This window comes from Anarhichas minor, unplaced genomic scaffold, assembly GCF_050575085.1.
Source record: "Anarhichas minor isolate MPS153535 unplaced genomic scaffold, ASM5057508v1 ptg000042l, whole genome shotgun sequence".
Lineage (NCBI taxonomy): Eukaryota > Metazoa > Chordata > Actinopteri > Perciformes > Anarhichadidae > Anarhichas > Anarhichas minor.
The window spans coordinates 8,619,672-8,631,886 of record NW_027466488.1 but is presented as its reverse complement, the minus strand read 5'-3'; the positions used below and the strand labels follow the sequence as shown (position 1 = coordinate 8,631,886).

Below are 12,215 nucleotides of genomic sequence, written 5' to 3'. Positions count from 1 at the left end.
GCTGCCATCTGTTAAGCAGCAGCAGGGCTGCAGACCAGGGGAGGGGTTGTGTTTTTGGATGAAGCCGGTGTCTGACCGAGTCCCAGCATGCCGGCCATCTGGGCTCGCGTACTGCAGACCCAATGATGGAATGTACCGTCAGACTTGATGCACTTGTTGGAAATCACTGTGGTAGCAAAGTAGCAACACGTGGGTGCATGTGTACACAATGAAAGTACTTCATCATGCTGCAGACTGTTGCCTTATTGTCAACTCATCCCATGAAAAGACCCAAACCAACAGTGAGCGTATCCACTAACAGAGGGTGTGAATCAAAGCATTTAAGCCTTTTTTTATAAAAAAAAAAGAAAAATGAGATTTCCATCTTCATTAGGAACCAACATACTTGGAGCTTGGAGCTATAGAGACTAGAGTAGGGAAGTATTGAGAGATTGAATCATGCACTACTGGTACAGTGTGGGATTTGTTGTGAGTAGTGTTAATTGCACTGTCAATGTCATTGTAAACGCTACAATTAAAGGCTTATAGTGATTTTAGGTGCAATAGCTGCAATTAGTCACACCGGGTAAGTCTGCCGACACATCTTCAGGTGGCCATGTAGCACATCTGTACAGATGGCATGAAGATATATATATTAATTTCTTGTATATTTGCCACTTTAATCTAAGAGAACATTCATGATTATTTCTTCTCATAAATATGCAACTTTATTCTTGGAAATTCTGAGTTTTTTTCTCAGAATATTACCCATTCCCCGGCTCCTTAATAATTGTTTGTTTTTGTTTGTTTTTTTACCAGCAATGGCCCTAATTGGCCATTGTATAGTTTGAATGTACTAATGGGTAAATGTAAGCGGGTAACTGTGAAGCTCTTTGATGAGTCGGAAGGTGAAAAGGAGCCCCGTGAATGCACGTCCATTCACCATATGTGAACATGAGTGCAGAAAGACTCACAATATGAAAGATTGCACGTTCACACTCACATATTCCTTGTCATGGTGTAGACAGTGTAGACGTGCAACGCGCCTGTGTTCAGTTCGCTGTGTCTGCTTGGTTGTGCAGCCGTTCTCTTCATGGAGCACTGGAAGAGACGACAGATGCGACTCAACTATGTCTGGGACCTGACGAACTTCGGAGAGGAGGAGGAGGTGAGGCATTCACACGTTGAAAGATACACATGCATGAGTGTCCGAGCTATAGAAGAAGAGAAAACTGGAGCGGGGATTAGAGAATTGGGACGAACACTTCTCCGAATCTCATTTCGAAGTTTTGCTAACTGAAATTGTCTACTTAAGGAGAAGCATATTGTCAACTCCCACCTCACGATGAGACGTTTATTACCTCATGAAAGGATACAGACGCTTTTCACTGCACTTAACTTAAAAGTCACAATGTAATGAGGATGACATAGAAGTTAGGATGGGAATGCACCTCGTCTGCGCTCCGTAGTGAGTCAGCCTTCAGCAAACACGCTCCCACACAAACATCACGGCCTCAGGGCATCTTTTAAAATCACGATGAAACGTAACAGTGTACCACCATTTGTCTGTTTTGCTCTAACAGTGAAGTGTTTTAATCTTCAGAGACAACGGCCCGCTGACTGACTTCTTTGTTTTGTGTGTTTTTTGTGTGTGTGGTGTGTTTCACAGGAGGAGCATAAGGTTTGGATCCGACGTGCTTTATACTTGCTTTAACTCAGCTTCTCTCCTTTTTTTTTTGCCTGACTGTTTTAGATCCATTCTGCAGCCGCTAACACTAACCTTTTTCTCCCTCAAGCTGCCTCAGGTCTTTTCACTTGACGCCCTTTTCATCTTCCCTGCTCCCGTCTTATGTTTTGTTTTTTTCCTTTCTATAGATTTTCTCTTTGCCTCTGAGGTTCGCCCTAACGCTGGCCATCCCTGTGGCCTCTTGTTAGTGTGGCCTCTCAACACAATGCTGCTGCTGTTGTTTATGATGGCAGCGGAGTTGACCGGACAGTTTTGTTGACTCATAGCTCTTGTCCTTGCTCCTCTTATAATTCCCTGAGACAAACGTTCCCTCCATACCCATAAGGAGGGCAGCACGCACAGTCCCAAAGTCAAGTAATATACCTTTAAATAGAAGAAGTGGGTGCAAAATATGGCCTGAGCACCCTTTTTAAAACATTATAAAAGGAACACAACAATTCATTTTTACATGCACATTTTTTAATATAATTGATATAGCCGGTATAATTATTTCAGCTCTTGGAGACTGAGGTTTCCAATATTGTTGAGTAACAGTAGCGACTATCAAAGGGGACCCGTTGTCCAATTTTGTCCTTGCCCACAAGAAACTGACAAAGGCCCATGCAATCTCAGCTCACTTTTTATTGGGCCCACGTGGACATGTTGGCTGGGAAGACAGCGATATGTCAAACTCATGCATTTCTAAAATACCTAAAAATAGGTTTCCTGTAACAGGACCAAAAGAGATCAAAGATGCAGGGTATCTTGTTCTAATTTGCGCCTTATATAAAAGTTGAATCAGTGAAACAAGTACAGCCTTTTGAAGTGTAAAAACTGAACTAAAATGTGTTTTTATACTAACATATATTTTTGAAAGGTTCTTGTAACACAGAGAATCATCCACCTTATTGTTTTGCTTTTACGGCACAACAACTTTACAGTCTTGGTTCTGTCTCCCAACTCTCATCTACATCAAGCGTTTAGCCGCCAAATTATTCTCAGGTGTTGGTGGAGACCAAAACAGAGCCAGAAGGGCAGTGAAATATTGGACTTAGATTCTACAGGTGGCCAACCATGACATGACTCCAAGTAATTCCTAGAGTCTGTATCTGCTGATTGCCAAGACGTTCACCACTACAAATCATAGACTGTATAATAAGTGGATGTAGTTGCCATTGAGTCACCCATGGGTTTGTGGGCTATGGTTTTCAAGCAATTTTTTAAGTCGTCGCCATCTTGGTTTTCTGGAGTCAGATATGACAATATTTGGACGAGAGGATGGAGCTGGCAAAGAGTGAGGCCTGGCAGGGCCAGGTGCCGTTAGCGTCGTGAATGCTAAGTTACCAGATAGCGCTAGCTAGCAAGGTTAGCAAGCTGCATCCGTAATTCACATTAACTATGATATTAATAGGGATGCTAATTACTGATGGCGAAAAACAGGCTTCACACAAAATGTTAATGGAAAAAAAAGGAACTGCCAACTCCTTAGATTGAACAACGACGTAGTACTGATCTATTTGACCTGAAATGGACCATAAATTACTAAACGAACATCATGCTGTATTGAAGACTTGAAACTAGCGATTGAGACCATAAACTGATGTTTACAATGTTTACTGAGGTATTAAATCAAGAGAGAAGTAGGGTCATTTTCTCACAGACTTCTATACAATCAGACTTCTTTTTGCAACCAGAGGAGTCGCCCCCTGATGGCCAGTAGAGAGAATGCAGGTTTAAGGCAGGTCCACATTGGCCTCACTTTTCAGTCCCGGAGACCTCCTTTTGTGTCAACTTAAGGTGATAATATGTCCGTGTTGTGTTTACAGCTTGTTACAGTGAGGCAAAGTACCTGGAAAAAATTAGCTGATGCAGCTGGAAGTAAAGCAGCAGTAATGATGAGGACAGAAACAGTATTATTGCTTCAGAATAAGAAATAATACAAGAGCAATTGTTACTTTGGATATTCCACATCTTGAAGAAGTTTGTTTTGTGTCTATAGGCAGCTTCTCTCTGCATTTGGGTCATTTTGTGTCTGTCTTCACTTTTTCCGTCTTTCTGTACATCAGCTTGCCACGTGGATCTACGGGCCAAAAGTGACCGTCTAACCTATCAGCTTTGTTTTTATGATACAGTTTCCTCTTCATTCCTCTTGGCTTACTGCAGACTGGGTCGACGCATTTTTTTCTCTTTTCTTGAACAGAACGCTGTACTCTAATTCAAACACACCATTTGGCAAAAACTTCACACAAACAGGCTGCTCATTTTAATTTTATCCCTCCATTCTGAAATACCACAATGATCATTTTCTAACAGTTTGTTGTCTTATGCACTCACTGCTTCATAACATATCAGGTATAGCGTAATCAGTAACTGTAACATCCAAACTGATATTTTTTTCTCTTTCCAGGACCACAACCGAGCGGAGTACGAGTTCCGGGTCATGCAAAAGACAATGAGACAGGAGCATTCCACCCCGGAGGTAAAACCGATTAAAGCGTTACTGCACAGTCAGATGAGTCGTCATCTTTTAGAGATCAGCGATAAGGGCTTTGGGACCATAATTTACGAAATGAACATCATACTGTATTGAAGAAGACTTAAAACTAGTGATTGAGACCATAAACTCATGTTTACAATGTTTACTGAGGGAATAAATCAAGTGAGAAGTAGAGTAATTTTCTCATAGACTTCTAAACAATCAGACTTCTTTTTGCAATCACAAGAGTCGCCCCCTGCTGGTCAGTAGAGATAATGCAAGTTTTAAGACACTCATCGTATCGGCTTCACTCGGCAGAACCGGAGATTGCCGCCTGGTTTCACTTCATTTCAGTGCAGTTTGGTATTGAACTTGCAGAGAAAATGGGCGATATTTCTAGGGTTCAACCAAGCAACTTCCTCTTCCTGAAACACTGAAACATGCACCGACACATTTAACATGGGCATGTCTATTTGGATTATCATCCTTTTGACTTTTGTCTTGTACCAAGGTCACATATTATTTCTCTTCAAATGCACACACACACACAGACACACACACACACACACACACTTCCTGAGCTTTCTGACCCAGTTCTAAGTAGGCTTGGATGTGACATGATGGCTCAGGGCGGAATTAGCTGTGCTCCACTGCCGCTACATAGTGTCTGTGTGTGTGTTTATGGTGTGTGTGTGTGTGTGCTGCGTGCCCTCAGCATTAAGAGCTGCTACTGACAGAGAGACATGACACAAAGGTCCAAACAGCTGGAAATGCGGTTAATGTTTCAGACATTCTTCATGTGTTCTTCATGTCACTCACATAACTGTGTGTGTGTGTGTGTGTGTTCAGGATGAGAAGGTGAAGCTGACCTGTACCGACAGATTGCCAGCTTACCTGACTACCGTGGTGATGATGTGCTTCATGGTGAGTCTCAGCGGCCTCCCTGCAGTGTTACATCCCCTAGCCTTTGTATTTCTAACTAATGTATGACATTTGAAGCAAAGATATACACTTTTTGCGCTCAACTCAACAGTTAGGGAGAGCAGGGCTCTAGTTCTAATGTTTTCTGCTATCAAGGGAGAAACTTCCACGTAGCTTTAAGGATTTTGGGCTTTCAAAAGAGGTGAAAATGATGTGCCTAAACACACTATGGAAGAGAATACCCATGGATACTCATCATGCTAGCTGACAGTGAACCTTTAGCTGAGTATTTCATGTGTTTTTTTGTTCTGTGACGAAACTAAAACGGCTGCAACTTTCGGCTGCTGTCTGGTCAGTGTGCTCCGTGCAAGCTGGTGTCTACTCGGCTCTCTGTAGCATCACTTAACAGATGCGTGTTGACTGCGTGTTGCTGCAGTTCAACTAGACCAACAGAGTGGTGGTGAAATGAGTTTAGTTCTTTGTGTCACATTCATGTCAGGAGAATCCTTCAGTTCAACTTTTATGCATATCCATATTTTCATCTCAGCAGTGTAGCAAGTGTGTAAAATGTTGAGTTATTTCAATGTGGCCAATACATTTAATCAGCATGTCATATCTTACATGTGTAGCCACAATTTGAACATTAATCAGGCTGACTCCCCGTCACAAACATGCTAGATATAATGCTATTTGCAGCTTTTTATTGAATTTGTCACAGGACAATCTTTGGACACAAGGTGCAATAGACAAGGATTCTTACACATATGAACAGTATTTAACACAAAATATACATATTATCATTGCTTTGTAAAAAAAAAAAGGCAAAATGAATATAAAAATGTCCTTAAATTACCTTACATTATCTTAAATTACCTTGAATTACATTAAATTACATTAAATTATTGTGTGCATTTCTCCAAGGAATGGGTGTTTTGATACTTAGTATTTATTTAGACACTTAGACCTGCTTCAAAAAACACATTTTTTAAACTTGTGTAATAGTATCCTAATGTATAATATATGTTAACCAGATCCATACACATGTTTCTAACACCTGACCCCAAATTTGAAACCCAATCCTGACTTGAACCAATGTTATATTTCGGTTATCCCTCTGAAGTTTCATGTTCAAGCGTTTTCTAACCAAAACTGAATCTGAACCAAGCCCAAATTTATTTTAACAAAACGGTCCAAAACTGACCCAACCCCGGGTTTTGTCGGGACTCGTTGGGTTCGGGTTTGGTGGCAGGAAGCTATTGTGTAGCAGAAGTTGCTGCTCTGCACACAGACGGGTTACAGTGAATTCAGATTGTGAATGTCAGAACAGCCGCCCTTATTGCACGCAACGCCTGCAAACACGTTGGCGTGTTTCAACGTGGTCTTTGTACATAACAATTACAACACATTTCTTTTAGACCCTTTGCGCTCATGATTGGTGAGATTCAAATAAATGCAATAGAAATGACATTGTCAAAATAGGAAGTTCATCCAATAGGCTTTTCAATGACTTCTTCCTTACCTTGATTGTTTTGGGAAATCCTCAGCAGATTGTGACGTTAGGTGATCTCCTCCTCCTCCTCCTTGTTTTTTAGATCGCTGTGACGTTTACCATAGTCTTCGGGGTCATCCTCTACCGGATTAGCATCAAGGCAGCGCTACACATGAGCACCTACCCTGCAGCGGGGTACAACGTCAGAGCTACCGTCAAGACCACCGCCGCCATCATCAACCTCATTGTCATCATCATCATGGATGAAGTCTACGCCGCCGTCGCCCGCTGGCTCAACACAATGGGTGAGGCACATTTTCACCGTTAACCCCTAAAAGGCACGAATGATCCTCAAACCAAGCATTCGTTTCTGATTACACATAGACTGAGATATTCTTACAACAAGCAAAAGTGTTTGTGGGAATTATTTTTTTTAAATTACAAAAATGTTTTGCTTATTGTCGCGTCACTGGGATATTTGAGCTTCACTGTGCAGATTGATGTATATGCAGAGTTTTCACATTTATTTGCCGAAGGGGGAACGTTTCTCTGAGCTCACCTTAAGTCTCAGTCCAACTTGTGTATGTACGAGCAGGATTTTGAGACATTTTGTGAGTTTGGACACCAATCACAGTTCAGTATGAAACCTAGATGAGTGTTTGTGAAACAAACACTGAGAACGGACTTTTTGTACCTGTTCTTATTCCCAACTTTTTAAATAACGACTCTTGGACAGTGGCCCCCGATGCACCGAGGCATCTGGGATGCACAGGGGCTTTTTCCACAAACTCCAATGTAAAATCACAAGTCAGTATTAGACAGTCAGACCAACTAATACCATAATGAAGGGAATTACAAGCAGACATCTTGAAAAGTAAACACCATCAATGACGCGGTTTATTGAGAGTTGTAACAGTGTCTTATAACAGTGGGGGAGCTGTCAGGGCCAGCAAAGCCTCCTCTGCTGGCCTAAACAGAATCACAAAGTTATAGCTATTTTATAATTTAATAATGTTTCATAAATACACTACATGTATTCAAATTATTTTTCCCATTAGTTTATTTTCTCATTGCACAGCTACTGTCTTCCTTTGTTGCTCTCAGCACTGAAGGCCCAGGTATAAATCACATGGGCCGCCACTGTCTTATAATAATACCTAATGCCACTGGATGTATTCATGTGTATATGAGATGTTTAAGCCACATGTTGTCTCTTTTTCAGAGGTTCCAAAGACGGACAAGAGCTTTGAAGAGCGCCTCATCTTCAAAACCTTTATCCTGAAGTTTTGCAATGCATTCACACCCATCGTCTATTTGGCCTTTTTCAGGGGCAGGTAAAACCATTACTTCTCAATGCTCGTGTTTTGTGCATTTTTGTGTTAAATCATTTTATCAAAAATACTAGTGTATGCTAGCAGCTTTCCTTATCTCATGTGTGTGGTTGTGTTTGGTTCACAGGCTTGTTGGGCGGCCCGGGAACTACCTGTATGTCGTTGGATCGTACAGAATGGAAGAGGTAATTGACACTGAACACAGTGTGACTTAAAGGTCACGGATATTCCCTGGTTTTATATGTCAACAAAGCCCATGAAATGACTAAGAAGAACTGCGATGAACTTTATTATTTTAAACAGACGTTACTCAAATGGGAGGAAATAGTGTATTCAATGAGGACTACTTTCAGCAGTGGATTAATCCACATTTGTGAGTATTTGTGGCAGCAGGCCGGTGTTTGTGGAATTGAGTCAAAATAAACTACATTGTGTGTGTGTGTTCATGGTAATGAGGGAGCATGCAACAGCGCGGCTCACTGGTGTGTTTTTAATAGTTTTTGGACAACAATGGAGCTCTATGGCTCAGAGGGAGAAGACCTATCAGGCTTTGATACACACACAATACGTGTTAGTGAATACATTCATGTTTGGTTTGGGTCTGCAGCACAAAAGATTAGTTGAGGATAGGAAAAAAATGAATATTACCAGATCCGTCCTTCAAAGCTTTGATGTGTTTTTTTCCTCACATGACGGTAAACATGTCGCTCTCTCACCCACGCAGATCTTTCAGTGGTCGAGCTGATCAGGGATCAGATGTATGGGTAGAAGCAATTGGAGCATTTTTCCTCGTAGCTTTAACGAGACAGAGAGCAAACGGCTCGTTTCAGTGGAACTCTGACCGCCGTTATCACGAGGACAGAAGAGATAGGCCGTAGATGTATTAAGAACATCAGACAGTGAGTGGATAACCGCCTCCAGAGGCAGCTTGGACAATCAGATTTCCATCTGCCTTGAATGCTTCTTGGATGCATTTACACTTAGCTTTTAAGAGATCAGATAGCCGTCTGATCCGCCCGGGACGCATGAAGCCACTCGATGTACACAGACTATATGTCGGTTGAGTTTTAACGCAAGCGGAGCTGGTATTGCTTTCGAGTTGTGAGTCTGCGTGTGTGTCATGTTGGCAAATGTGGTACTGGAGCAACTACCACAGAGGCTGTTTTGAGTACGTTGGTGTTTATATGTCTGTGGACAGATTTTGTAACCGCAATAGCAACAGAACTGTGCAAGATGCAGGCAAGAAACTTTAGAGATGTGCAGATCAAAATGAAGAAGATTGATGTGGTCCGAGCAAGAGAGCCGGAAGTAGGTGGTCTTTTTTAATGAATTTCTAATTTTGAGAGCACATGCAGTAAGGTGCTTTTAAATATTTTTATTTCAATTTTGCCGTGGTCAGTTGCTCTTGCTTGCTTAATTTTTCACTCCCACTGTCAATTTCTTGACATTTCTCCAACTGCGCTCGACCGCCTCACGTTTGACTTCACTTTCCGACACCTGTTCACTTCCTCTCCCTCCAGTGTGCCCATGCAGGCTGCCTCATGGAACTGTGCATCCAGTTGTGCATCACTATGCTGGGCAAGCAGCTCATCCAGAACAACCTGTTTGAGGTCGGCATACCGTAAGTGCAGAGCGCACATGCAACATGCTCCAACGTACACACTCCCATGGGGCTAACACAAAGAACAGTACGTGGGTTCGGCATGCCACAGAACAAATTATGCACACCCACTCAGTTGTACTTGCAACGGCCATGATTCATTGAAACGCCTGTCTGGTATTCAGACACACTTACCTGGGAATCAGATGTTGTCTAATTCCCTTGCCGCAGTCTGTCAACCTGCAAGTTTCTCTGTCTTGCTTTGTTCATACAGTACACTGTAATGGAAGTCTCTAAGTGTAATGTACTGTATGTTTGGTTCCAACTCTTTATCACATAAAACACCAAAAGCACAGTTCTAGACTGTGGCACAGATCAAAAAATGACAGATATCCAAATGAGTGTAGCCCCAATTAACCACCAATAATCCAGTTAGCCTGTTTCACTATGAAGAATATCAGACATACCACAAGTACCACAAATTGATTTCATAACAAATGTTGTGAAAATGAATTATACTGTATTGAGTTTTACAAAGAGGTGTGTCTATTATTTTGTCTACCCCATTCCTATCAATCAGGGGGAGAGGGGGGGGGGGGTGAATAACAGAAACACCTCTCTGAGTCTAAATGTGTCATTTCCATGATTGGCTTGTGGTCCATGCAGGAAGCTGAAGAAACTGTTCCGGAAGAGGAAGTCGGACTTGGAGGAGGAGGTGAACAAAACGCTGCAGCGCCACGAGAAAGACCACATGCTGGGCCCTTTCGTTGGCCTCAGCCCAGAGTACATGGAGATGAGTGAGTCCAAACACGAGACACAAATCCACAAATATACAAGACGTGCTGCTCTTTTGTGATTCATTTGGTCTGCACAGGTTTGAACGTAATTTTGATTTTCGGCTTTACACTCGTAGAAATAAAGGTGCTAAAACATATAGGAACTGTATAGAAGCTTATGGGGTTCTTTGGCTTGTCTTCAGAGGAGGTTTTGGTTCCTGGTAGAACCTTTTATCAATGTTCCACCATATGAGAGGTTCAACAGAGAACTCTTCTATTGTGTAAAGGTTCCACCCAGGACCATCTCTAGGCTCTATCCAGAACTTTTCGAACTTCTAAGGTTGCTAATAAGAAACCAACCTTCAGTTCTACCAAGAACCCTTTTGTATTACTAAGGTTTCGTCTAGAACCCACCCAAGGAGGTCTACCGAGAACCCTTTTACATTCCGAGGGTTTCATCTAGAACCCACCATGGGGGTTCTACCGAGAGCCCACTTATATTCCATTGGTTTCATTTGGGGTCGGAATTTCAGGGGACTACCAGAAACTTCCACACCTTAACCCTGGTTTTACCTGAACATTTGTAAAAGCTACGACTGTCTTCAGGAGAGGTTTGTAGTAACGCATTTTCCAGCTTGCCCGACGTCTGCTAACAGCGAATCATCCTCATCTCTTCTGTCAGAGTGCTGTCTTCTACCCTGACTCAAAGTAGATCCATGAGAAATGCCTGAGGGAATATTAGCCGTTATAACACCCTGTCCCTTGCGGAGCACGTAATTCTGAGGTCAAACCTAACGAGCATAATGGCTGCGAGCACTTCGAACAATCACTTTAATGTCACCTTCTATATACCAAGTTACATCAAACACATTCAGTCACTCCTCTGCCTTCTGCTCCTGCTTCACGTCTATCCATGTTGAGGTACACTGCGGTTGACCTTTGATTTAATGACAGCACACAGTCTGTCATTCAGTGATGTGGGAACCTTGGATAGGTCATGCTTCATGTGCACCAGAGATTTCTGTCCGTGCCTGTGGCAGTGTGCATTTAATGAAGATAAGTAGATTAAAGCTTTTCATTTGGCTGGTCAGCGCTCATGGCTGTTGCGGTCGTGTAATTGCTCTTTTTGGATCTATATTGTTAAGCAGTGCATCCCTTGAGGGAAGCAGATGATAGAGGCTTACGGAAGCTTATAACAATACGACTGAAAGAGATGATTAAAGCTACTTCAAACTTCAAGCTCAGCACTCTCCGTTCTTCATGTCCTAGTTCAATATTTATCGTTTAAAGGAAAGTGCAACATTCCATGTTTAGCTGTGACCAGCAGAGCGTAACATGTCTCTCTGATGGTCGGCCAGTGTAAATCCAACTGCTGCATCTCACACATTGGTTTTCACTGCAAGTTTCAGTGCACACGATCTACACATTTCAGCGTGCGTTTCGCAATACGTGTAGTGTGTGTAAGGACGAACAGCCACACAACTGAATGACGGGTCCAACAATGGCACCACCCTGCCTCCACCCTCTTCTCTAAACAGAGCTACAGGACAGAACATATCGCTTGTCAAACGGCTCGGATAGATGGTAGTAATTGTCACAGTCAGGTGTAACAAACTATTTGGTGCCTGTGTGATATGTAATGTATCAGTATATTGGTCATTTCACCTTTTAAACTAATGAGTTTTGGTTGACTTACTTTTGTATTATTTCAGCCAGTGCACTGATCAATATTTTGACATTACCAATGGATGTGTAATTAGAAAGAAGTCGGTCATAGTGAAGAACCTACAGATGACTAAAACAGTTCACTCAGCTGAATGCAGATCTCTGCCAGGTGTTTCTGCAACAACCACTGCTGTAATGTTTAATTGAATGATTACAAACCATAATTGACCTCTGTCTAGACTACAAGTGTAT

General features: G+C 42.1%; 1 protein-coding gene across 1 annotated transcript in view; it reads left to right on the top strand.

Moving 5' to 3' along the window:
• The window catches only part of ano1a (anoctamin 1, calcium activated chloride channel a), a 72,093-nt gene that overhangs the window by 51,649 nt on the left and 8,229 nt on the right, over nt 1–12,215 (top strand). The window contains exons 13-21 of the mRNA XM_076109867.1: nt 1,062–1,147; nt 1,649–1,660; nt 4,113–4,184; nt 5,031–5,105; nt 6,695–6,896; nt 7,814–7,925; nt 8,050–8,107; nt 9,443–9,543; nt 10,189–10,319. Of these exons, the coding sequence (XP_075965982.1) occupies nt 1,062–1,147; nt 1,649–1,660; nt 4,113–4,184; nt 5,031–5,105; nt 6,695–6,896; nt 7,814–7,925; nt 8,050–8,107; nt 9,443–9,543; nt 10,189–10,319 (849 nt within the window). The remainder of the gene's footprint in view (nt 1–1,061; nt 1,148–1,648; nt 1,661–4,112; nt 4,185–5,030; nt 5,106–6,694; nt 6,897–7,813; nt 7,926–8,049; nt 8,108–9,442; nt 9,544–10,188; nt 10,320–12,215) is intronic.